This window comes from Nycticebus coucang, chromosome 10 (genome assembly GCF_027406575.1).
Source record: "Nycticebus coucang isolate mNycCou1 chromosome 10, mNycCou1.pri, whole genome shotgun sequence".
Classification (NCBI taxonomy): domain Eukaryota; kingdom Metazoa; phylum Chordata; class Mammalia; order Primates; family Lorisidae; genus Nycticebus; species Nycticebus coucang.
The window spans coordinates 83,583,608-83,610,697 of record NC_069789.1 but is presented as its reverse complement, the minus strand read 5'-3'; the positions used below and the strand labels follow the sequence as shown (position 1 = coordinate 83,610,697).

At 44.1% G+C, this 27,090-nt stretch overlaps 2 protein-coding genes across 7 annotated transcripts in view; one reads left to right on the top strand and one right to left on the bottom strand.

The window, feature by feature from the left end:
* The window catches only part of RASAL2 (RAS protein activator like 2), a 445,700-nt gene extending 438,219 nt beyond the window's left edge, over positions 1-7,481 (top strand). For all 6 annotated transcript variants that reach the window (XM_053606502.1, XM_053606501.1, XM_053606500.1 and 3 more), the window contains one exon: positions 1,926-7,481. In XM_053606502.1, coding sequence (XP_053462477.1) covers positions 1,926-2,090 — 165 coding nt within the window. In that variant the 3' untranslated portion in view covers positions 2,091-7,481. The remainder of the gene's footprint in view (positions 1-1,925) is intronic.
* CLEC20A (C-type lectin domain containing 20A) lies at positions 5,413-27,082 on the bottom strand. The gene is made up of 8 exons (XM_053606506.1): positions 26,915-27,082; positions 24,154-24,513; positions 22,730-22,795; positions 19,817-20,185; positions 18,393-18,509; positions 12,654-12,761; positions 11,519-11,604; positions 5,413-8,235 (listed from the first exon to the last, which is right to left on the bottom strand). The coding sequence occupies exons 1-8, from the start codon at positions 26,952-26,954 to the stop codon at positions 8,155-8,157; spliced, it is 1,227 nt and encodes a 408-aa protein (XP_053462481.1). The 5' UTR covers positions 26,955-27,082; the 3' UTR covers positions 5,413-8,154.
* Between the last annotated feature and the right edge of the window lie 8 nt (positions 27,083-27,090).

Below are 27,090 nucleotides of genomic sequence, written 5' to 3'. Positions count from 1 at the left end.
GAGGACTGTTTTTTAAGTGACAATAACAAGCATGAGCTAGAGTTTTATTCATACTTTTCAAACCATGACCACCAGCACTGCTGCCATACAGATCTTGCCCCCTACCCCAAAAGTAAGCAATTAAAGGAAAGCATTATTTGATGCCATGGTTGTAGAGAAGGTGCTAAAAAATGTATACACATTTTAAGAAGGGAAAAAACTATATTAAAATTGTAATATTCAAGTCATGAATATTATAAGAGGTGCTCAAATATGACTTGTATTCATCTTTTGTTATTGGTATATTGAGTATTACAGTTTTAATACAGTTTTTCCTTTTTTAAATGTGTATAACATATTTTCGGCACCCTCTGTATAGGGTTTAACTTAGATTTTAATCCCGGGCAGTGGTCTTTACTCTGCATGCTCCTGGCAGCACGTGTCTCTACAGAGCAGGCAGTCCTGCTCAGCTTCTGCTTTAATGGCAAGGAGCAGCACCAACCCTCAGCCCTCCTGCTTCCCCTCTGAACCCTACCATGACTGAACCTTACCATGCTTTTCCCTGGATAAAATTCAAAACTCCTAGGGTAGGAAAGCTTTTGGCTTTGGGGTTTTCTTTTTAATTTCATGGGTATAGGCAAAGACTATCCATCTCTGCATTAACTTATTTTCTGAAAAATATGAAATTCATGTTGGAAAGATTCTGGAATGATTTACCTAGATGCCGAAGCTAAGGTTAGGATGTCTCCTAATTTTTGTGAGACTGATAATGTTTTGATGGAGCTTTTTTCTTTTTTTTTTTGAGACAGAGTCTCACTATGTTGCCCTCAGTAGAGTGTCATGGCATCACAGCTCACAGCAACCTCAAACTCTTGGACTAAAGCAATTATCTTGCTTCAGCCTCCAAAATAACTGGGACTACAGGTGCCTGCCACAATGCCCGGCTATTTTGTTGTTGGTGTTGTAGTTGTCATTGTTGTTTAGCAGACCTGGGCTGGGTTCGAACCCGCCAGCTCCAGTGCAATGTAACCACTGAGCTATGGGTGCTGAGCCTGATGGAGTGATTTTAAAAATACATTAGATAGTCCTTTCCTTTAAATTTTTCCTCCCGATGGTTTTGTGTGTGTGTGTGTGTGTGTGTGTGTGTGTGTGTTCAACAATCCTTGGTTCCCAAATACTAGTTCTAAAGCATTATATTTTTCAAAGACTCAAAAGTAAAATGAAAGTAATCTCCTTCTGGGCAGCTTTCCTGGAGTAACTCTGAGCTGGAATGAGTCTAGGAGCCTGTGTTCTCTGTTTGTTCTCATGTGTTACGTTTATGGCAACCCCCTTCTGGCCACATCTCCCTTCCCTTATTCAAATAACTCCTTGGTCTGAGCTTTTTGGCTGCTTTTTCCCCCCTCTTGCTGTTGCATCCTCACCTTGTTGGTGACTCTAAACTGCCACCATGTATTGTTTTAATTTTGAGCACAATGTGAATTCTTTACCAGTATGACTGATAAGCCCTCTTTTGGGGCTATGAACCCATAGATCATGTGCACTTCTCCTCTGTGAAATGAAACCTCTGGTGCTTCTTTCTTTGCCACCTAATTTTCATGTTTCAATTTTGACCAAAAGCACTTAGTAAGGCAGCTTGACACCTCTGTTGCATAGTTTGAAGTCAAGACGTGGCATCATTTTTACATGCCAGCCTAATGTCCCAAGAGATTATTAATAACAAGTCCTATTATGCTAAAAAGAACAAATAAAGAAAATAAATGGAGACTACTGAGCTCAGGGAAAGCTGAACCTGACCACTATGCGGAAAGAGGCAGAGACGTTCCATTTGTCTGGGAAGCACCATGCATTCTGCTGTTTGAGAGAAAGCATTGAACTAGTCATCCAGTAAATAGAGAGTATTATTCCCTACACATAGACTGAATAAAGCCATAATTGGTATGTTGTAGGAAAAGCGGATCGTGTCCCTGGATTCAGCCAACACCAGACTGATGAGCGCACTGACCCAAGTGAAGGAGCGGTACAGCATGCAGGTCCGCAATGGCATCTCCCCCACCAATCCCACCAAGCTTTCCATCACGGAGAATGGTGAATTTAAAAACAGCAGCTGCTGATGGGCTTTGTGAACAGACAGACTATGGAAGGAGACAGAAGGAAACTGACCTGCTCTCCTATCCCCAGCCCTTTACCCAGCCCCTCCTGGTTTACAGAATGTTGCTACTTCACAATGGCAATGTGGTAAGAAACACTTGAATGAAGAAAAGGAACCTTGTCTTTCAGGGCATAAGGCAACGACTTCCAAGGTCAATGCTTTCCCTCCTCATCTCTATGTACATAGGGAACTTAGTTCTGGGCCATGTACAGAAAATACCACTGTAATATACCAAAAGGAAGTTAATAATGTAGATTACCTTTTTGATTATTGCTATTTTTATTATTGTTTGTCTCTTGTTGAAAGCACTGCAGTTGTTAGAGGAGGAAAAGTAGGAAGTACGTGTGAGTGAGAAATGAGCCTATGGGTTCAGTAGGTAGCGTGTCTATATGATAGAAGCACATGGAATGCAATAGGATATTGTCAGAATGAATTTTTCAGGGATTCATATACCAGTTTAAAGACTTTATTCTGGCCCCCCTTTGTATGTTAGGAAAACATACAAATACCAAGATCCATACAAAACAATAAATCATTCTACTGGTCAGCCAAGACTGGTTCTGGTTAGACAGCTAATCTGATTTGGGGATTCACAATTTCAAAGAATACAGATAAAAGCTGTTGTATCAAAACTGGACTTTTAGGAGTGATTTCTATTGAACTCCTATCAATATGTTTATTTCCTCTATCTATAGCAGATAGGAATTTTCTGTTTTAGATAGGGGGCTTTTTAAAAACTTCCAGTTGTAATAAAGGATGTTCTCTTTCCTCTTTTAGAGTTTACAAAACTATAAATATTTGTGTCTCTACATACCATTTTCGTCTTCACACATTCACTGCTTTTTTCTCCCCATGGTGGAAGCAGTCATCACTAACAGGGTTTACTCTCTCCTGGAGAGGTTATTCAAATATGCTGTCCATAAGCCATCAAAAATAAACACCCTTTCTTTCGTACAGAAAAGGGCTAACCATACCATTGCAGGAATCTCTGAATATTTTCTATTAAAAAATTTTTCTATTAAGTTATAATTTTTGTTTGGAATAAGGCTGTATCCAGTATACTAGCAAATCTACAGGCAGGGCAATTTTATCTCCGACTTTAACTTTTAAACTACTTCTTCCCCTTATCTCCTCAGTAAAATTTGAAAAGGAAATCCTAATCTGATACCATTCTCTTAAAAGTGATCATTATGTAAACAAAGTGTCGAGATGGTACATTCCGATTGTTATTCCCATCCTCCTGGTAGATCTGGCAATAATGACCTACTTTCAACATCTGTCATCCATAGCTTTATTATAGGACAGGAAAAGTCATGGAATCTTTATTTTCTTTTTTCCAAAGGTGTGAAATGTCATCTTGAATGCAACCTTAATTACCAGAAATATGGAATATTACATGTTAAACAGATACTATATATACAAATATATATACATTTATACACACATATGTACATATAAGTGCACAAATAGGAAAATCTCATGCCTTCTATGCTGTCAGATAAAATGTTAGAAGGGTCTTGAATCTCTTTAAGCAAGATCTAAGCCATTGTTTGTTTTATATTGAGAAAATAATGTTTCTCAAATAAGTTGATGTTTATTTTAAATTATAAACATTAAGGATTTTTTTTTTCTTTAAAGGAAAGGGATAGGGGGAAAAAAGAACTGACAGAGCCATGTGCATGGAATGAGTGTTTCTACATAACAGAATATTTACAAGAGAATATGGATAGTGCCTGCTTTTGAGTGAAGCCCAGACACACACCAGACCTTCTTTTCACCAAGGCGGGGGCTTGCATTGCAACCTCTTGAACTCTGCCCTCTCTCAGGTGGATCTTTGCATTGACCTTATATTTCAGAAACCACATCATGGCCCCATAACCCACAACCTTTTAAAACAGTTTCCTTCGGGTGGCCCCTGTGGCTCAGTGAGCAGGGTGCCGGCCCCATATACCGAGGGTGGCGGGTTCAAACCCGGCCCCGGCCAAACTGCAACAAAAAAAAAAGCCGGGCGTTGTGGCAGGCGCCTGTAGTCCCAGCTACTCGGGAGGCTGAGGCAGGAGAATCGCCTAGGTCAGGAGTTGGAGGTTGCTGTGAGCTGTGTGAGGCCACGGCACTCTACCGAGGGCGATAAAGTGAAACTCTGTCTCTACAAAAAAAAAAAAAAAAAACAGTTTCTTTCTTAAGAGTCCCTGTTTCTGCCAGACAAAGATCTGACATAGGAGCTTCTGATTGTGTTTATTTGATCTGCAGGCTTTATGCCAAGCTGTTTTGTCACTTGTGTCTTTTCTTGACTGTTGGTAGTTGTTTTACAAATTCTGACATCTTCCCTCCAAGCTGAGCAACACTGAAGTCAAAATCACTTATTTTAATAGGAAAAAGAAGTTCTAGATTCTTAAGTAGTTGCCCTTTGATCTAGCCTCAGGTCTAGACGTGTTTAATTCATTCTTTGTAAAACCTTTCATTGTGCCACAGAAAATCTGGTAAAAGAACTGTCATTTTCAGTGGCCATAAGCATGTAACATAGGTGATGTCTTGCATTTAAGTTTAGAAGCTCTCAAGTGTTGTTTGTGGATTAGAGAGGGCTGATAAAATTTCCTATTTTGAGAACTGAGACACAAAAATCAAATGTGTTTTGGATAGATACAAAATATCCTATAAGCATTGTGGGAGCTCTTTAGAGGGCTGTCTACATTGGAAGACTAAATGCCCAAAACATTTGGACAAATTATGCAGCCCTCTACTATTAGATTATCTTGAATGAAGAAAAAAATATTAAAACAAGAATAATAATAATAATAAAAGAGTTAGAAGTAAGCTCAGAGTTCAGAGTTGTTGCCAGATGTTACATTGTCCTATGAATCTATTCCTATCCAAATATTTTTGTATTTCTTAAGAGAATGCTGCAATCTATAGAACTTAACTGCAAATGATTTTTTTAAAGTATGGAAGATGGCAGCATCAGCATACTCCCTGAGTCTCTGCAATAAAAGCCATGTCAGAGGGGAGATTATAACTGGGTAACTATCACAAGCACTTGAGTACTTACTATATTCTAAGTATTACCACCAAGGTACTATTTGGGTCTAGGGCAGTGTAAGGGAATTGTGGTGAAATGAGGTAATTGTGTTGCTATAGCTTTTTGTTTTTTTCACTTAGTGTTAAGTTGGTCAGAATTAGGGTTCTCTGATTCGTCTGCTTCCACCTTTCTCTGTGATGGTATTAGACAGTGAAAGAAAAGGTAAGATTTTTTTGGCTAAGGCTCCTATAAGTATTAACTATATGGCCTTGAGAATGAATGTGCTTGCCTTTAGAAGTAGATCTTAGTCTATCCATGGCCCTTGTTTATGAATCTGTGTGTGGTGCATATACCACTGGCTTTTATTGTGTCCTCAAATTATACCAGATTGGGAGCAGAGTTCTTTTTCAGAAGTCCCAGAGCAAGATAATTGTCAAGTGAGTTTGCATTAGAATTTGTTCTGTCTTCCTTCTAGGTTTAGTTCTTCTAGTTAACTCTGGTTTGGAGTTCCTGCGAAGGCTGGTTATGGGACTGAGCCTGCAGAAGGAACCTTCTTCAGGATGTCCTCAGTCCCATCATTCTACTCCATCTGACCCTGAGTCCCACCCATGCTTGACACCAGACTAGACTGATAGCTGGGCCAAGAGCCCAGGCCACAAGCCCTGCTGCACTTTCAGCTACACCTTTAGAAGCCACCTCCAGACTGTGGAAAGCCAAAAAGACTTTTTTCTTTATTCCCTTCCCTTTTTCAACTAAAGTAGTGAAATCTCCTTCTTGCCCCAGCAATAAATAGTTGCCTTCCCGCCCCTTACCTGGGGGTCAAGAATTTGGGAAACTTTGTTTTTTTATCAATATGTCAGTTTATTTTATTGGTTTATTAAAAGCAGGGAATGTTGAATTTTTAAATAGAATCTTTTTATATTTAAGTGATTATTAATTCTAGAAGTGTTCTTGTTGTCGTGACCCAGTTATGAATTCTCTTAAACTTAGGAAGGACAAGTGATGAAATTTGCATGAGATAGAATAAATATAAGGAGTAAAAAAACCTAAGAAAGATACATGATTCAGAAAGGTACTAATGCATAGCAATCTTCTCAGTAGCCCAAAAGTTCACGGAAACAATATGTATATCCCTTTCCCACTCTTAAAATACAAAGATACATAGAAAGGCAGTTTCTATACACAACACACACACCCCCACACCAAACACACAGTTCCTAGAGGTTCCTTTTTCTAATGTTAATCCATTTTATTAAGCAGGATTCCCAAACGTTTGAGCTGTTTAGATCTTATGCTCTCATTTGTTAGATTTTGTAACAGTCATTCTATCCACTTTAAAATGTACTATATGTCTTCTATGTATATGTAAGTTAAAGTGACTTGAAATTGACTTGGTGTGACATTGTCTGTTGATACCATGGGGAGTCACAGAAGGAAAGTTGACTATCACTGATCTAAGAGTAGGATTGGTTCCTGATCAGTTAACCCTCAGGTGTTTGAGTAGCCAACTAAGAGAGACTTGCCAAATGCAGTGAATCACCCAAAAAAAGGAAAGTGGTAGGTTTTGCTCATTTCAGCATGCATTTTAGTTTCGTACTCATTTGTTATTTTTCATTCTAACGCTCTCATTGTTCCCTAGCAATTATTCTAGTTTGGGACTTAAAACCAGATTTACCTATTGTTATAGAGAGATTGCCACAGAAAATCATCTCCATCGTCTGTGTGGGGGGTACAGATATTTATGTATAAGTATGCGTATGTCATTTCCAAACTTCCATGGGAAAAATTTCAATTCTCATTTCACAAAAAGGTTAAATATTAATTGAGTCAATGACCACTATCCTGCAGAAAAGTTAAATAGTAAATTAGGTTAAATTTTAACTGGTGCTTAGACATTTCCTAGTTATATTAAAATTAACTTAAGCAGACAGCAACACATTAACCTGAATCACGCCTGTGAGGAATTTACCTTCTAAATTTAATTTTGTTTTTCATCTCCAGGGCCTTAATAAGAGTGTGCTAACACACATGACTATTTTACAATGATAGCTCTAAATAATTTATTTTTTATTTCAAGAAAGAGAAATACACCTTAGAAAAACAATACCCAAGATTTTATTTTATTTTTAAAGCCATATTTTTGTGCTAGTAGCACTTATATTGTTCCATATGTGAGATCCATATCCACATTTCATTACCTGGGTTTGTTCTAAAGAAGATTTATTTTTGTTCTGTGAATAATTTTTGATGGTTCTTGTACATGTACAGATATAGATACATTTGAGGTCTTTTATTGATATTCCTACAAAGAGTACAAATAAACTTTAACTTTAAACATTTCAGACTAAAGTTGCTACTGTATTTGACATATTACTGTCTTCCAGCATGTATCCGGGTGCTTAGGACATTTGGAGAAAAACAAGAAAAAATGTATACAAGATCGTTATTCTGAAGATACTGTATATTTTAACACTGAGAACAATGTGTCTTAGAAATTCCCAACTTCCAGGTAAATAAGCCTTAAATGTAGGACAGAAACTAGCTTAAATATATATTATATTGTGATAACACTCTTAACAGTGCTCCTCATTTTGGAAAATTAAAATCTCTTTAATAGTTTGTGACTGGTAAAGAAACTTTCCTCTGGGTTATTTGGAAGTGTAGCCTCACTTAGCTTCCTAGACCACTATGATCCTCTTTTAATCCCCCAGTTAGATTAATGGGGTTTATTTTCAGAATTTTTGTTGTTTGGTTCAGGTTTTCTATTTTAAATTCCAAACTTGTTTGTCATTCTCAAGGTTATTGTTACCAAGTATGCCCATCTTCTCCTGCTTAGCCGTTTCATTCTATATAATCCAAAGTTTTCTTTTGTGTTAGTTGCAGGTCTGTGGCTCAGGGCATATCTCAAATTCTTTCTAATCCTGCTCTACTGGGAACTAAAAAAACTAAAATTCACTCAAAATCCCAAGAAGATTACATGAAAAGGAAACCACAGATCAATAGGTGTGTGCTACTTGTTGTTCACTTCAAAGCTGATCCACGTCAGTGTGAATTGCTCATGACCTAAAGTAAGCTTTAAGACGTCATAGATCTGAAACATCAAAAAGAGAGGAATTGTCGATGCTATCTTGTTACCTTTATAGTTCTCTCAGTCCTGAACTACCTGCCTATATACGTTTTATGTATATCCATAGCCTTTCAATTATTTTTAGCCCCCCTCCAACTGTCTGACTTTTGTCACTAGTATCTTCACCAATGGGAAAATACTTAATCGATTTTGTTAGCAGAAAAAAAGTTTAATGACAAAGAAGACTAAAGCAGATAACTGAATCAATGGTTCTTAATCCTGACTATTCTTCAGAATCACTGGGGAATTTTTTTTCCCCCAAAGTAGTTGTGCTTCCTGAGCTCCACTACCAAAGAATTAAATAGAATCTCTCCAAAGATTAGGGCAAGATTGTTGTTGGGGGTGGGGAGGATTTTTTGCTTGTTTGTTTTTGTGTGTTTTTTGTTTTTTAAACCTTGACAGAGGATTCAGAAGAGCCAGGGTTAAGAATCACTAGTCCACATTAAACTGTGAGCACTGTGAGTGGGTGTCTGTTAAAATCTTTTCTGTCCCCATTCCTAAAACTGGGATAAGTTGCCTATAGGTGTTTCCTTACCTTCTATTTGGAATTTAAAATGGTGCTAAAACCAACATTATACACTTGGCCGTACCACACACAGACTTGTCCCATCCTTAAAATCTATGAGGTCGAAATTCTCTCCATTAACGTGGTCATCCCATTTATGGAATAAATACATTCCAACAAAGCTGACCAGAAGATGAAATTCCCCATTTTAACCCCTGTTTCCTTCCCTATTGAGTTCAATTTAAAACAGAAGATAGAGGGCCGGGTGCAGTGACTCACGCCTGTAATCCTAGCACTCTGGGATGCTGAAGCAGGTGGATTGCCTGAGCTCACAAGTTCGAGACCAGCTTGAGCAGTAGCAAGACCTTGTCTCTAAAAATAGCTGGCAGGCACCTGTAGTCCTAGCTACTTCGGAGGCGGAAGCAAGAGAATCGCTTGAGCCCAAGAGTTGGAGCTTGCTGTGAGCTATGATACCACAGCAGTCTACCAAGAGTGACAAAGTGAGACTCTGTCTCAAATAAATAAATCAACAGACAAACAGAAGGTAGGTAGATGGCTTACAGTTTGGTCTGAGAAGCTGAAATGAGTACACTCCTCAAAGAATGCCAGACGGTCCAAGCTAGAACCAAGTATACTACTACCTTTGACTTTTAAGGAATAAACAGAGAACAGAACTCAGAATTCCTTAGTTTTCCTCCACCCAGAAGAAAAGGTCCTTAACTTTTGTAGATATATACTCAATACTGCAGTTTTATTACTTGAAATTTATCAGTTACAGAATTGTATCAATTGCACTTGTTCCTTCAACTCCAACAAACTCTCCAATCCCCTCCACTCCTGCTCACAATGACTTTTCCAAAATTATGAGCATTTTGTAAGGTTCAATTTGCTCTATGAAATTACAGCTTATTCCTTTTTTTTTTTTAGGACAGTTTACTTTGTCACCCTCAGTAGAATGCTGTGGCATCAGACTCCACAACAACCTCAAACTCTGGGGCTCAAGCAATCCCCTTGCCTCGGCCTCCCAAGTAGCTGGGAATACAGGTGCCCACCACAGTGCCCAGCTATTTTTTTTCTGCCAAAACCAAATTTTCTTTTCTTTTCTTTTCTTTTTTTTTTTTTGAGACAGTGCCCAGCTATTTTTTTTTCTGCCAAAGCCAAATTTTCTTTTCTTTTCTTTTTGAGACAGAGTCTCACTATGTCATCCTCAATAGAGTTCTATGGCATCTCAGCCCACAGCAACCTCAAATTCTTGGGCTTAAGTGATTTTCTTGCCTCAGCCTCCCAAGTAGCTGGGACTACAGGCACCTGCCACAATGCCTAGCTGTTTTTTGTTATAGTTGTCATTGTTGTTTAGCTGGCCCAGGCACAGGTTTGAACCCACCAGCTTCGGTGTATGTGGCTGGTGCCGTAACCACTGTACTATAGGCGCCAAGCTCCAAAACCAAATTTTATTTGTTTATTCATTAAATATGTCTTTAGTGCTGGGTGCCTGGAATAGTGCTTAGTGTCAGATAATTCAAAAATGAACTAGACCTGGCCACTGTTCCCAAGGTGTCTAGGAGGGGAGATAAACATATAAACTACTAAATATTAATACAAAAAAGTTGTTATGAAAGAAGTCATGAGATGTACTGAAGGGGGAAAAATGCAGGCATGGCTAGTTAATTCTACTCTAGCACCAGGCCCAGCTATTTTAGAGACGGGGGTCTCACTCTTGCTCAGGCTGGTCTCGAACTCCTAAGCTCAAGCAATCCACCCACCTGGACCTCCCAAAGAGCTAGAATTACAGGTGTGAGCCACTGCCCCCAGCCAAATTACAGCATATTCTATATTTTCACATAATTTTTAAATTAGATACTATCTTTCTTTATATTAGCAAAAAAATACATATATATTATATATATATAAAATATATACACATACTCCTGGTCTCTTTCTATAAACTTGATTTTGTGAATTTTCAAGAATGAATTGCTTGGGCAATATTTGTTTGGTCTTTGAATAAATTGCAATGAGGGAAATGCCAATCTGTTTCCTTATCTGTAAAATTATGATTTTGGCTAGATGGTCTGTAGGATACTCTCTACCTTTGACATCCTATGATTATTATCTGATGTAATTGACAAATGTCTCAGTAAGCCATGTTCAAAAATCACCTTGAGGTGTTTCTCTCAATATTTAGGAAAAATTTTCCTCTTTAAAATCTTCCATGGCACAAAACTTTAAAAGGACCAATAAAAAACAACTCTGGAACAAATGTATATTCAGAACACTACAATAATAATGTCCATTATAAGAACAGCTAATGTTTATTGACTACCATGTCAGACAATTTGCTAAGCACTTTACATGGAATTTATCATTCAGTCATGACACCAACCCCCATATGAGTTAGGTACTATTATTATGCTTTCTATTTCATGAGGAAACTGAGACTCAGAAGGAGTAAGTTACTTGCCCAGTCTACACAATGAATAAGTGCAAAGCCAAGATCCAAACTCAGATCCTTCTGACTATGCTGTCTTGATTTTTAAAAATTTTTAAAACACAGGGCAAAATGTTGAAGAAGTAAGAAAAAGGTCCTAGCATCCTAACTAACCTTTCACCCGTAAGACAAAGGGGTGGCAATGAAAACAAAACGAAGTAATTTCCCAAGATTGTTCTCTCATTATGTTGGTTTTGATAATTGCCTTGTCAAGTCATCTGACTGAAAAAATTCAAAAGGGGCAGAAGGCTTACCTCTCTCAAAAATTGGTCTTTCATCTCTTCTGGGTCCATCTGAGTTGGAATGATAAAATCTGCTTTCAGGATTCCAAAAGGGTATCCTGAAAAAGAAAGTGCTACCTGGTTCGGGGGGAAATTATCCTCTTGCCATTTGAGAACTTTCAAGTTCTTTGCAGTTGAGAGTACCCGCTGCACACCATAAATGCAACATGGAGACTTGGGATTTCAAAAGAAACTGCTGAACAGGACCAGCCAATTAGTGGCTGAAAAAGAAAAGTCCTATGTTCTGAGATAATGCTGGTTCTCCCACAGCCACTCATCAGGCAGTTATTTTCTATTTCCTCAGCATTTTTCTCCTTCTTTTTAATCTAGTAAGTAGATGCTGGAAATAGTCACCTCTCTGGGCTCTTTTCTTTTTTCTTTTGTCTTTGAGACAGTCTCACTATGTCGCCCTCAGTGCAAGTGCTGTGGTATCACAGCTCACAGCAACCTCAAACCCTTGGGCTTAACTGATTCTCTTGCCTCAGCCTTACAAGTAGCTGGGACTACAGGTGCCCACCACAAGGCCTGGCTATTATTTTTTTTCAAATTTTGGAATTTTATTTTATTTATTTTTTGTCGTTGTTGCAGTTTGTCTGGGGCTGGGTTTGAACCCGCCACCCTCGGCATATGGGACTTGCGCCCTTCTCGCTGAGCCACAGGCGCCACCCTCTTTGGGCTCTTTTCTCCCAGAAAACTCTAAACAGGTTCTCTGGACATATAAATAAGCTCCTTCTCCAGCCATGAGCCACTCATCACAGTAACTACAACCTCATTACAGGACTACTTTAGCTTTGCATCGCATTTTATAGTTTATAAAGTATCTTTGTACTTTGATCTCACTGGGTACTCATGACAACCCTGTGATGGGGGAGTACTTTTTACTATACCCCTTTTGCATATGACAAATAAAGATTCAGCAACTTGCCCCCAAGCTTTTATAATAGTCACGAAGCTTAGGCTAGAATCCTCATCTTCATTCCTAACCCTGCCCCAACATTTTATGCTGTCTTTCACAGAAAGGTCTCAAATGCCCTGTACTAAGGAGTGACTGTGCAGATTTAACTGCTCCTGTGGTAAAAGTGGGAATTTGGTAAATAGAAGCAGTTACCTGATTTTGGTGCTGATGTTTTTTCTGTAGACTCTGAGCTCAAATGTTGGGCCTCAGCAGTAGTAGCTGTATTTTTTATATCAGTGCCATTCCTTAGGCTGGTTATAGCTACAGGAAAGGAAAATAAGAGTTAGTAGTAAGATAGCCTGGAATTGGTGACTGCCTCTGAGCAGGCAAGGGCAGCCACTGCTATATGTATGGTTTTTGCAGAAGCCATCTATGAGGGAAACTCAGGTACTGCCAATCCTCAACTCACCTCCACAGGCTTTTGTACTCAGCCCTTGAATTGCTATGCCAATATCTTTCAAAAACTGCCTCTGGCATCAGGGTTCATGGGGATTGGGCAACATTATGAAATTTGTCCTCAGTACCAAATTTTTCTTTCAGTAGTCTACACTGAGGCCCGATTCTCTAGGTTGTCTGCCAGCTACACAGAGACCCTTGTTGTGGCACCCAAAGACCCTCAACATCTCCCTCAAGGGATAACACCTCAAACCAAGGTTATCCCCACTCCCACCCCTCACATCCTCCCATCCCCTGTACCAGTGGCCATGCCCTGAGACCCTCTAGCCAGAGACCCCCGCCATCCTTTAGTCCCTTTCACCTACTCTCATGTTCAGTCCTGTCAGTGCCTTACAGATGTCTTTTTATTTTTCAAATATGGAAATAATCCTACTATATCTTGGTATATTATTATAAAATAAAGAAAATCATGCTTTCCCCAACTCAGGGACAACCTTTCTTAAAAGTTTGCTATAAGGCCGGATGTGGTTGCTCATGCCTATAATCCCAGAACTCTGGGAGGCAGAGGCAGGTGGATCGCTTGAGTGCAGGGGTTCAAGATAAGTCTGAGCAAGAGTGAGACCCCCATCTCTACTAAAAATGAGAAAAAAAGTAACTGGGCCTTGTGGCAGGCATGTGTAGTCCAACTATTCAGGAGGCTGAGGCAAAAGGATCACTTGAGCCCAAGAGTTAAAGTTGCTATGAGCTAGTCTGATGCCCTGGCACTCTACCCAGGACAAGTGAGACTCTGTCTCAAAAAAATAAAGTTTGCTATAAAATATCCTTCACACATTGGAGTTTATTAACTTGAATATGTAAAAATCCACCTATTCTCTTTAAAGGCTGCCTAGTATTTCACTGAATGTACCATAATTTATTTAACAAATCTGCTTTCAACTGACATCACAAAACAACCCTGCATGTGAAGGGTGCACATATCTGTGAGTACTTTGTACTATTATTTCTTTAGTCAATTTCCAAGAGTAGAATTTCTGTATGAAAGGGTATATGTACATGTCAAAACTGACACACATTCTGACACAAGAATGGTGGCCCCACTGTACATGCTTGTTTCTCCCACATTCTCATCAACAATATCTCACTTTCCAATCTTTGCCACACTGGTTAAGTACAAAAGTAAATTTTTAAATGTACATGTTTGTAATTTAGTGAACGAAATTGAGCTTTAAAAAAAAAAAGGCATTGGTAATTTTTTCAATTCCTGTCACTTGTGAACAATAGAAAATCAATTCCTCCAGAAAAGGCCTCAGTTCCGCTCACATAGGCTATGAAATAGTCTTTCCCCACGTACGTACTTCCTGTCCATCCTGTCCTGGTTGGCATCCCTCCTAAGGCCAGTTTCCCCACCCAAAGCATTGTCAATTTCTGTAACGTAATTAATAAATGTGTGAAATTCAGAAACAGGAGAGGAAACATCCATATTCTCATTACTCGAATATAACCACTGTTAACATTGCCACACATCCTCCATCTTTAGTTCCTTTAGTTCCTATTTGATGTTTCAACATTGTTGTAACCACATCATATATGTTGATCATGCCTTTTTTCATTTAGCCTCCTAATACAAGCATTGTCCTACGTCATTATAAAATATACCATCTTGCTCCTGGAAACCACAGATCTGAGCATTTTGTTTGCTTGCTGAAAACCCCTGACAGCTCCAGTGATTGCAGGGTCAGGTCCTTCAGATTCTGGCCCCATTGTATACCTCTTTCTCTGTATCCCCTGCCATTCCCAAACAAACCATGTCCCCCCCCCCCCTTTTTTTTTAAGAGACAGAGTCTCACTTTGTCGCCCTCACTAGAGTGCTGTGGCATCACAGCTCACAGCAATCTCCAGCTCTTGGGCTTAGGCAATTCCCTTGCCTCAGCCTCCGGAGTAGCTAGGACTACAGGCGCACGCCACAACGCCTGCCTATTTTTTTGTTGCAGGTTGGCCGGGGCCAGGTTCAAACCCGCCACCCTCGCAAACCATGCACTTTTAACATTTGTCTTGGCTTATGCTGTTTCTAGTCTTTGCTGCCAGATGAAGTCCTCCATTATCCCTTTTGTCCAATTACCATCTTCCAGGCAGAGTGAATGAATCACCCTCCTGCCACAGCTCTTGATCAGACTTCTCGCGCAGCACTTGTCAAACTGTCCCTATTGTCTTTATTAGGTCCTATCACACTATGCTCTTTTAAAAACAAGAAACAGGTCTTGCTCATCTTGGTATCTATAGTTCAATGCCTTGTCCAAAACAGATACTTGGGAAGTGACTGTTGAATGAAATCATCTACAAACGTGCAAAACACCATTCTCCACGGCCTGGGAGAGATATCAAGAAGTATAAAACAGTCCCTTCTCTATGAGATGCTGCAATCTAAATTAATCATTTATAATCATTCATAAAATGAGAATGAAGCCAGCTCCATCTATTAAGCTAAGGAGGAAGGAGTCACTGAACAGGTCACTAGTGAACTAAGATTTAAAGGGTAATAACTACTATTTATTGAGTGCCTGCCAGATGCCAGGCACTGAGAGATGAGAAAAAGGAGGTTCAGAGAGGTTAGGAACCTTGCCTGAGCTCAGCCACACAGTTAAGTCCTAGAGCCAGTATTCTAACCCTTGGCCATCAGGCACTTGCTCTTACAGCCAAAATAGATTGTTTCTCCCCCAGATGTCCCCCACTCCACCCCGTCTTCATTCTAAATTATTCAGGGAAGATGGTTCGGCCAGAGAGGATCCTGTGTAGAGGGCTGGCATATGGCCATGGATGGGGAGACTCTAACTCTACGCAAACACCCTTGCCTCCCACTCTTCCCCCACCTCCCACCCTCAGCTCCCCGCTCCTAGTATGTGCATTGAAGTCCTAGTCTCCTTGACGTCCCCAGCCCCCAGCAACATGAAAGGGCACCTGTCTCCAGATGGGCACCCTGGCTCAGGGGCACAGACTCAGGGGGCACAGATGTCTGGGGTACAGGGAGGCTCCCTGCGTTGGCTGAGTCCAAGATGCTTGCTTTGGTCCCAAGCTTGCGGCAGGTCTTGGAGCCACAAGACTGGCTGGAAGTGGTGGGCCCAAGGGCCGCTGCTGTCCTGGAGGTAGCTGAGGCTTCATGGGTAGAGCCGAGCCAGGGGCTCTTTGCTGCGTCCTGCGGAGTCAAGGGCCTGCCAGGGGTTACTCAGTCGCCCAAGGGCATGAATACTGTAGCAGGGCTGGAAGCTGAGGCCAGAAGAATCTCAGCCACTTCCTGGGTGACAGAGGTTTCTCCAAGGGGCCAAACCTGTGGGGGTCTTGGGTGGAGGTGCTGAGGGCAAAGGGTCAGAAGATGCACTCTATGCAGTGACCAGTAGGGTCTAAGCCCTTCCCCCCAGGAACCGGGGTGCCTCCTAGGGATGTAGGGTTAGAGGATGCGCTCTGGGCAGGGACCGGCAGGGTTCTGGGCCGTTCCTCAGGAACTGCGGTGCCTCCCAGGGATGTAGAGTTAAAGGACACACTCTGGGCAGTGCGGGTCATAGGCCCTTCCCTGAGAACCGAGGTGCCTCCCAGGGTTGTAGAGTAAGAGAATGCGCTCTGGGCAGTGACCAACAGGGTCCTGGGCCGTACCTCGGAAATCAAAGTGTACCCCGAGGGCCTGGGGTTGGTTAGAGGACTCAGTGTCACTGTCCCTTGGGGCTGAGAGGCCACAGGACCTGCAGACATGGAAGTGTGAGTGCCTAAGCTGAGCTCCACCAGCTCTGTGGGGACAGCGCTGGTCCTTACAATAGAACAGAAGACTTCCATGGGGACCACTGCCTCTGAGACCCTCCCTAGGCCCCTGGCCTGCAGTGGTGCCACGCAGGACTTCCTGGGGCCTGGGATAGCAAGGCAGGTGCCAGGTTAGACCTTAGATGGGAAGGAGAAGACAGGCTGTCACCTAGCTTCTGAACTAAATCAGACTACCCAGTTACCAACCCTGGTGCTATTGCCTTGGGGTGAGGGGCCTCTAGCTCTGCTGAGCTGACTTCCTCACCCCACCTGCAACTCCTACCAGTCCTCCACCCTCTGCTTTGCTAAATCTTCCTTTTCCTTCAAAATAGTTACAAAATTACTTCCTCCAGGAAATCCACTTGATAGTTATGGGGTGAGGATACTCCTCTGTCAGTCTGCCCCACAATACCCTCATACCACACAAGCACCACTCTTCTCCTAGCTGGCTATGAGCTCCTTCAGAATAAACCCTGCCTTTTCTTCATGTCTCCAGAATCCTGACCAAGGGCTATGCCTCAGATAGCATGAGATTTCATCAACTTTTTTGGGTGGGGGGGAAGGGGGTGGAGGGAGACAGTCTCTCTGTCTACCTGGGTAGAGTGCCATGGCATCATAATAGTTCACAGCAACCTCAAACTCTTGAATTCAAGCAATCCTCTTGGCTCAGTTTTTCCTATTTTTGGTAGAGACGGGGGTCTCACCTATGCTCTTGCTCAGGCTGGTCTTGCACTCTAGAGCTAACCAATCTGCCCACCTTGACCACCTAGAGTGCTGGGATTACAGGCATGAGCCACTGGGTCCTCGCCTCCATTAACATTTTTTAATGAGTGAATTAGTAAAGTTCTGTTTGACCTTGATCAAATCTGCTAACTTCTCTGTGTCCTCAAAAAGGGCAATAACACCTGGGCGGTGCCTGTGGCTCAAAGGGGTGGGGCGCCGGCCCTGTATGCCAGAGGTGGCAGGTTCAAACCCAGCCCCAGCTGGAAAAACTGCAAAAAAAAAAAAAGGCAATAATACCTTAGTGTGATATAAAAATCTGTAAGGGGGCCAGGAAAACTGATTTTTGCCCTCAATTATCCTAGTTTGCATCAGAACTCTTGGGAAACACAATGAGGTAATAACTGTGAAGGTGTTTCAGGAATTTAAGAATGCTATTTAAACACTATCTCACTCCTCGCCACACCCCTACACATAGTGCCCACAACTCATCCTTCTTCTTCTCTCAGCACAAGAGGACCTGCAATCAGAGGGACTTCTGACAGGTACCTCTCTGGTGCTTCCCTCTCTGCACGCTGAACCTCGGCGGCCTCTCTGGTGGCTCTGCCCTGGGAGCAGGGCTCCACGATCTCCTGCTGCCTGCCCAGCCAGGCCTTCATCATCTCACCTGAAAAACTGCACAGCTTCTCCTGCGTCTCCTAGCCTTGCAGCTGCAAGTTCAATGGCCCAGTTCAAGCTCAGGGAGGCTGACAATAACTGAGTCCTCTTTCCCCTTACCCCAGCTGGCCCTGCAAGATGGGGAGCAGAGGGAAATGGTCCTCTACATAAGTGGCCTTCAATTGCCACCCAACTGGCTCTCTCCTTTTCTGGCCACTCTTGGCCCATCTAGGAGGGTCCCAGTGGACCTACTCTGGGCTGCGTGCAAGCCACCCTCTCTACTTCCTCCACCCCTGAAGACCCCAGACCCAGACAAGAACAGGCTCGAAGCACCTATACTCATCCTGGGAGTTGTTTCCACAGTAGCTTCTGAGGAGGGAATAACTTCTGAGGCAGAAGGGGGAAACAGTGGCGGCAGCGCCGCTGACTCCCTATGTCCAGTGGAGGGGTCTGTAAGGAAACACAGCAAGCATGAGGCTGGTCAGCATATTAGGGCCTGTAAAAACCTAACAGGCTGTCAGGCCTGAGGGAAGTCACACCAGGAGCTGATGGCCCAGCCACCATCACGTAACCAAACCCAAGAGGGCACCATTATTGCACATCTGCCATGTGCCAGCCACTAGGATGGCCACTTTCACCATCTACTCCTCACAATAGCTCTTCATGGACAAAAGAGCTATTTTACAGATAGTAATAATGATGCTCAAGAAGTCCAAAACACAAAAGGAAACAGCCAGGAACAAGCAAATCCACAGAGGCAGAAAGCAGTGGTTGCCAGGCAGAGAGTAGGAAGTGACTGCAAACAGGTAAGGGATTTCTTTTTGGGGTGATGAAAATGCCCTGAAATGAGATAGTGGTAATGGCTGAACAACCTTATGAACATACTGGAAAATATAATATACCATACATGTTAAAATGGTAAATATAATATAATATACCATACACGTTAAAACAGTAAATATAATATAGTATGATACACCATACACGTTAAAACGGTAAATATAATATAATATACCATACACGTTAAAAGGGTAAATACAATATACCATACATGTTAAAAGGGTAAATATACCATACACGTTAAAAGGGTAAATATAATATAATATCCCATACACGTTAAAAGGGTAAACTGGCATGGAGGAAGAGAGAAGGAGAGAAAGAGAAAAGGAAAGGGCAGGGCAGAATGAGGCCTATTACCAGAAAACACGATGTGGGGTAACTAGGTGTGCCTCTGGCACCTGTGCATTCGTAGTGACAAGAACCAGGACACAAGCCACTACCTGCTGGGTGTTCACCATGCCAGGGTCTTACTAGGTCCTTCACATTCACTTTCTCACTCAGTCTTCAAAGCCATCCTCTGGGATTGGTATCATCAACCTCATTTTGTTAAATAAATTTCCAGATAAGGAAAAGGAAGCTCAGAGATGCTGCCCACCTTATTTCTAGCAAGTGATAAAGTCTGTTTCCAGAGCCTCGGCTCTTAACTTCATTTGTCCAGTAACTGTTGTCACTAAATGCTAGGGCCCTAAGGCAGGTTATAGTCCATTCCATTCTTTAAAGATCCCCAGAATTAAAATAATACAAAGTTCTAACAGGTTTATGGGGGTTTCCAGAGGCTGTTTCAGAATGCATTTACCCTCAGAGTCTAAAAGTGCTTCCTTAGGCCTATCTTCAATGTCTGGCCACCAAGGAAACCCATTTCCCACCTCATTCTGTCCTTAGAGGATAAGGGCCAGCAAGACCATACTTTCACATACCGTAGAAACAGATGAAGGGCTGCAGAGAGGAGCAGTCCACAGAAGAGACTCGGGGGGAGTAGCCCACGTAGGTGTGGAGCCCTGCACACAGTCCTCTCCTGAACTTGGGTAGCATCTGTAGCCAGGAGGGGATCCTGGTGCCCAAGTCACTGGACCAGCTCAGAGACCCAGAGTTTGCATTGAAGTAGAGGCCAATCCAGGCATCTGTCTCACTCGTGATGGACTCCAGGGCCTCCTTGCCTGCCTCATCAGTCACCGTCTGCAGGTCGGCCAGGTCTGTTTGGTGGCTGCGGCAGTACAGCAGGGCCAAGGACCACGTCATTACTTGGTCAAATCTCATGAAGGTCCGTCTGCCAATCTGAACCACAGCTGGCATCAAAGAACATGGAGAACAGAGGCCTGAGGTCCTGGATCTCTGACAGCCCAGCCCTCATCATCCCTGGGGACAAAGTTCTGGTCTCACTCAGATCTTGGTCCCCAGTCCTTGGGTGTTTGGTTTGATCAAAAACACACTGTTAGAGGCAGACTAAATACCAGGATGGGAGAATGGATGAGATATCACAGCGGCAGCTGGGGGAAACATGAGGGAAAGCCCAAGTTAAGAGCTCTTCTTATTGCTATGTGGCCTTACAAGTTAACTTTTAACTTCTTCATCTGTACAATGGAGGTAATAATAGAACCTAAAGTTAAGATTACATGAAACTACAAACATAAATGGTATAGCACAGTGCATGCAAACAGAAAGCACTTAAAATGGTGGTTATAATTTGGAAGGGGTTCGGAGAGGGATAAAGCAATCCTGGTTTGGAGTCACCCTTAATCATGATTTCCAGGGGCTGTGCCCACCACTCTGGCTCTCGTGGGGCTCTAGCACTGAGCAGAATAAAGGAAGTGTGTGACACCCCTAGGCTCACCACATCAGGAGAGCCAAGTAAAAGAGGTGAGCCCAGTAAGGGACAGACCCAGTGGACAGGAGGCAGAACAGGTCCAGCGGCCCTGTCTTCCTGTGGAGCTCTGACAGACGAAGATGCTGGTCTCCCACAGCCCCTACCTCTAGCCCCTGCCTGAGGCTGGACTGGGCTGGGCCCCACCTACTCTGCCTCTTGCCAGGCCCGTCTCATCTGCAACACATAAGCCCATGCACCTGTGAGTCTAAGCAGTTGAAGTTTGGAAAGGATGTGGGTGCCTGGGGCTCAATTTGAAGTATTGATTCCGGAGGCCTGGATAAAGGAAACATTCCTGTTTGCAGAATTGGGAGTCACATCCTCAGATTCAAATACAGCCTCCCAAACTGTGACTCACACCTGTTCTTCTAAGTCCATCAAGATTTGCCTCTTACTTCTCTTATATTTTCCCTATCTAAACTTACGTTTTAAGTTACTTCTTATTAAACATCCAGTATGTTCTAGCCCTGAGGTAGGCATGTGGCCTGTGTCATCTTTTAAAATCCTCACTGTAGTCCTGAGAAGTAGTTTTTTGTTTTTGTTTGTTGTTGTTGTTTGCAGTTTTGGCTGGGGCCAGGCTTGAACCCGCTACCCCTGGTATATGGGGCTGGTGTCCTACTCCTTGAGCCACAGGCGCCACCCGAGAAGTAGATATTATTAACAGATGTGGACAGGGGTCCTCAGGAGATGACTTGCCTAAACTCACGCCATTTTAACACACTGCTGACCAGTCAGGAGTTACCTGGTAACATGGATAGTTTCTGGATAAAATTGTGGGTCAACAAGGTGTTAACTAACATAGCAGCAGTTCCCTGATTCATTTCTCCCAGTTTCAATTCCCAATTGCCCCAAATTCTGCCTGTTTTATTTTTTCTCCCCTCCTCTCTCAGCTGCTTATAATATACAATTACGTGGTGCCTCTAACATCTTAACACATTGTTGACCATCAATTTTACAGAAAAACTGAGAAAAGATACTAAGAAAAGGGCTTCAAGAGAGGTGGGAGGAAAACCTGACCTGCTAAACCAGGAAGTCCGGAGGACCCTATATGATGTCGGTATGAAGTAACCTAGGTAACCAATGACCAACAGGAAAGGCCAATATTGCCTGGAGGCACAGAGGCCAATGAAAGACTTGCACCCAAGTTTAAACCGTGAGGGTATTTGTACTGCTGCACTGGCATTGGCCTCTCTCTCTTGCCTTCTCTCCTTTGTGAGAGGGACCCAATTCCAATTCTTTTTGCAAGTGCTATAAACTTTCTCTTTGTTCTTCCTAAATAAAATCTGTTACCCTGAAACTTATGGGGGTTACTTTTACTTTCTATCCACACGGCCTGTGCCACTCAATTTTACTTTCAGTTCCCCCTCGCTCTTGCTTTCAGTTACCACTGTGCATTGATTGAACTTTCTAGCTCAGCCAAGTAATCAAACCGCGTCAACTGGACCCCTGACTTCCAGAGTCTGTACTGCTCTCACTCTACAACTTCCTACTCCATACCATGCAGGAAACCAAGTCTACAAAGCCAACTAATTGATTATATTTTCTTTGTCACAGAATGTCTCAAACCAGATGAATTTTTTTTTTTTTTTAATATCAGGACAGTAATATCCAGAGGGAAGTATTTCAGAGAAAAACATTTCCCTCTCCAGATGGTCAGGTACCTGGAGCGTGAAGAGGTACTGCACTTCCCCTGAAAGGGAGAGCCCCCAGCGTCCACTTTTGGTTCCATCCTCTGGTTGGAGACCAGTCACCCACCTACTTGTTAGAGCCACCTCTTGTCACCCACCTCTTTAGGCCCATCAGAATGAACAAAGGCATCTTCTCCATGGGGTCCTTGAGACAGCCAGGCAGGAGATAGAGGGGAAAAGAGGGACTCAGGGATGGTGATCTTGCTGGCTGGACCTGGTAGATGAGTCCTGGGCAAAACAAGGCACATTCCTAGAAAAGGGAAGGCGGAGCAGGTATGTACCTGGCTTTGGAGAGGTGGTCGGGCTAAGAGAGGGCTCTGTGGAGATGAGGTGCCCAATGGCAGGGTCTGTAAAACAAACAGACCACACATTATGGGCAGGGGGTAGGCACTGCCCAGGATCCTCTGCAGGCACCAGGAGCTGCCCAGTTGAAGTTGGGAGAAGCCTTGCTCAGCAGTAGACAGCCTTGTTTATCCCTTTATACGTTTATTCATTAAGTATGTTAAGTACCTTTTGTGTGGCAGATGCTATGCTATGCCCCCGGAAGATAGGAGAAATAAGATGAGCAGAATCTTTGTTCTTGAAGAGAACATAGGAAGGAGCCATCCTTGCAAAAAGGCAAAGAGCTGCCCCAACAGAGCCAGGGCAAAGGGCCTAAGGTGGGAGGAGGGGAAAGCAGTGAGGGTGGCTAGTGGGGAGGTATAGAAGATAAGTTCAGGGAGACTAGGCAGGGACTAGTTGGCCACAAGAAGGAGGGTATCCTGGCCCAGCGTCCATAGCACAGTGATTACTGCGCCAGCCACATACACCGAGGGTGGAGGTTCGAACCCGGGCCAGCTAAACAACTGCAACCAAAAAATAGCTGGGCGTTGTGGCAGGCACCTGTAGTTCCAGCTACTTGGGAGGCTGAGGCAAGAGAATCCCTTAAGCCCAAGAGTTTGAGGTTGCTGTGAGCTGTGACGCCACTGCACTCTCCGAGGACAACATAGTGAGACTCTATCTCAATAAGAAAAAAAAAAAGGAGGGGATCCTAAGAGTACATGAGGTCTACTGAGCCCTTTGTTCAAGTGATCTGAGCCATGCCTGTAATCCTAACACTCCAGAAGGCCAAGGAGAGAGGATCATTGGCTGAGCAAGATCTAGACCAGCCTGAACAAGATTGAGACCCCACCCCCTACTAAAAATTAGCTGGGAGTCATGGTGGGTGCCTGTAGTCTCAGCTACTCAGGAGGCTGAGGCAGGAAGATTGTTTGAGCCCAGGAGTTTGAGATTGCTGTGAGCTAGGCTAAGGCCATGGCACTCTAGCCCACAGAAGTGACAGAGAAGCCAAACAAGCCTCTGTCTCAAAAAATTTTTTTTTATTTTAAAAATAAAGAAAAGGTAAGTGATTTGACATTTTTAACAGCTCACTATGCAGAATTGGCAGGAAGAGGAGACATAGTGGAAATTTCTAGATTTTACTTTTTCCTCTATCCTGACTTACAGCCATTTCTCTAATGGGGTCTTGAGAAGAAGGGGCAGAGGAAAGAGATACCACAAGCACAGAGCAGTGATGTGGCAAAATGGATAAGGTAATGACCAGCCATCCCCTGAAAGACTGAGCATGTGCTAGCACGCCTTCTTTCTGCCCCTCCCCCTCCCCTTCTTTCACTTGTCCTTGAAAAGCAACCCTGGGGGAAAGACCAGAACATGAATGTGAACACACCATAGTAGCAGAAGAAAGGCTTCTCAGCTGTGCATGAGGAGGCCCCCATCAAGGGGACATACTTCAATGAAGTGTAGACGGTGGCACAGAAGCCCACCCCAAAGTTGGGCAGACTATGGCTCCATGTTAGGGAGTTGAAGGTGGAGCCGTTGGTCCATCTCAGGCCAGAAATGCTTGCATCAAAGAAGAGGCCGATCCACCTGTGTGTGCTGTCCATGAGGGAGTAGAGCATCATCAGGCCGCTGGCCTGCAGGTCAGCAAGGTCTGTGTAGTGCAGCTGGCAGTAGCGCCGGGCATCATCCCAGCTCAGCTCCATTTCCACCCTATGGAAGCTCTTCTCACTGCTCCCCAGCTGCAGGGCTGGAACAGGAGAGGCTGTCACAGGATGCCCCCAAGTCCCCAAACAGAATTCAGCCACATTCCACTGGGCCCCTCATCACTGGTCCACCATTTGCATCCAGCTCTGCCTCCTGGCCTTGGCACAAGCTGCTCTGTTGGCCTGGATGGGCTAACCACCTCCTCCCACTCCCTGACCACTCCCTCCCTGTCCCTAGCTAACTCCCCACCCTCTACCCCATGCTGGGTTAGGTGCCTTCCCGGATGCTGCCTTGTACCTCTGCTAGGGCTTGGTGAGGAGAGATCGAGCTTACTGACCCAGTATTATGTATCATTCACTGGCTGGATCCTTCCCCACAACTCCCTAAGATATCACCTTGCCTGTTTTACAAATGAGGAAACCAAGTCACAGAGTTAAGTGACATAGCCAAAGCCACCTAGAGTGGGGGGGTAGAACCAGGATTCAAGATCCCTGCATGGACTCCCAGCTTGAAACCCTTAGTCATGGCGTAGGACTGCCCCTACATCAGGGGCAGTAACTGAGGCTGGGCATGAATTATCCAGGGATTTTTTCAAATATACCCATGCCCAGGCCCACTCTGAATTTCTGTCGCAGGAACCAGCCTCAGAATGTCTGAAAAGTTCCCAGGGAAAAGAACTTTTTGCTTTTCTCTACCCTTGATCTAGGCAACTTGGGAGTGAAGAACAAGACTTACTCGTCATTATATTCCTAGTGCCAGCATAATGTTGGGCACAGCAAAAGGGCTCAATACATTGAAAAGGAAGGAAAGGCTCGGCACCTGTGGCTCAAGCGGCTAAGGCTCCAGCCACATACACCTGAGCTGGCAGGTTCGAATCCAGCCCTGGCCCGCCAAACAACAAGGACGACTGTAACCAAAAAAACAAAAAAAATAGCCGGGCGTTGTGGCAGGTGCCTGTAGTCCCAGCTGCTTGGGAGGCAGAGGCAGGAGAATCACTCGAGCCAAAGACTTGGAGTTTGCTGTGAGCTGTGATACAACGGCACTCTACCCAGGGTGACAGCTTGCGGCTCTTTCTCAAAAAAAGAAAAGAAAATGAAGGAAAGAAGGAAGGGAGGGAAGAAAGAGGAGGGAGGGAGGAAACCAAAAGGGGGAAAGGGAGAAGGAGGAAAGGAAGAAGGGAGGGAGAGAGAAAGGAAGGAAGAAACTAATGAGCAGGTCAAACTTCTTCCAGGGACCCACCCAGGCCCTTACTTCCTTGAGGCCGTCCCCTTGTCCCCACAAGGGACCCAGCAAACAGATGGCTGGTCCAGGGCTATTCTATTCTGCCCAGGTCCTGCCTGTGGAGGGGCAGAGAGGAATGAAGGGCTGGTGATGAGATCTTGAGGGTCCCAGGCCATAGGAACAAGCTAAAAGGCAGATGCCCTAGGAGCGGAAGATGCGATCGGAGACCTGGCCATACTGAGTGGCAGGATGTGCGCCCGGGGCATTGGAAGGGGACAAGAGAAAGACCGAAATGCATGTGTCCACTAGGGAAGGCCTCACATTCATCAGAATGCTTCCTTTGCTAGAAAAGTATTGCTTATTTTTTTTTAAATTTGTTCATAATGACTGGCTGTGGCCCATTAAATTGACTTTAAGATGCAACGGTCCTAGAGCAGTATGGAGAAGCCAGCCACCCTGGTTGAGCCGGCTTTGCACACTATGTGAGGACTCCCTGAGTGCTGCCTACACTGCCAGCCCTGCGGTGTCGTGTCACCCGCCCAGCTCTGTGGGGGTGGGAAGGAGTTCCCCCAAGGAAATCCCCTCATGCCCTTCATCCTCTCTTCTCCCCTCCTGCATCCTGTCACACAGCAAACTGTTGGTTCTACAGCCCTGAGCCTCCACGAACTTCGCTTTCTTCCCCTGCCTGCCGCCCTGGCCCAAGTGACTGTCCTCTCCAGGCAGCCAGGTGCCTGTGCCCCTGCCGGTGGCCGTCCCCTTCGCTCCCCACCTTGCTGCCCAAGGGCCTTGTTAAAGACCTACCCCATGACACTTTACCAACCTTCATGGCATCTGTCACAAAAAATTCTGAAATTATCCTTCTCTTCTTGATAAATGTGTTTCTCATCTCTAACCCCCACTAGAATGTAAGCTCGGGGAAGTCAAGGACTATTTCTGGCCGGTGCCTACTAGGCAAGACTCCATGCTTGCGGACTGGGAGCCCCAGGACCCCAACTCCCGACCCACCACGTCCCAGGCCAGCCAAGGGGGGAGGAGAGGAGGCGGCATGTCGGGCAGGGGGCTGAGGCTTCTCTCCGGGTCCCTGTTCGGATGGTTGGAAAACTTCCTTTCTTCCCTCGGTTTGTCTCCTTCCAACCTGAAAATCTGGGGGCCTCAGGGAGAGGCTCCTTCCCCTCTCCCAGCCCTGGGGACGTGGGAGCCTTGTCCTCCCTGGAAGGCCTCACCTGCAGCGCCCAGGGCCAGCAGCAGCGCCAGGGACAGCATGGCCCGCGCAGGACAGCCCCAGTCGCGGTGCCTCTGGCACAGGTTGCTCCTGACCTGGTTCTCCAGTTTCCTTTTCTTTGCCACCCAAATTGATGGATTTTACTAAACAAATACTCAGTGCCTGCTGCCTGCCAGC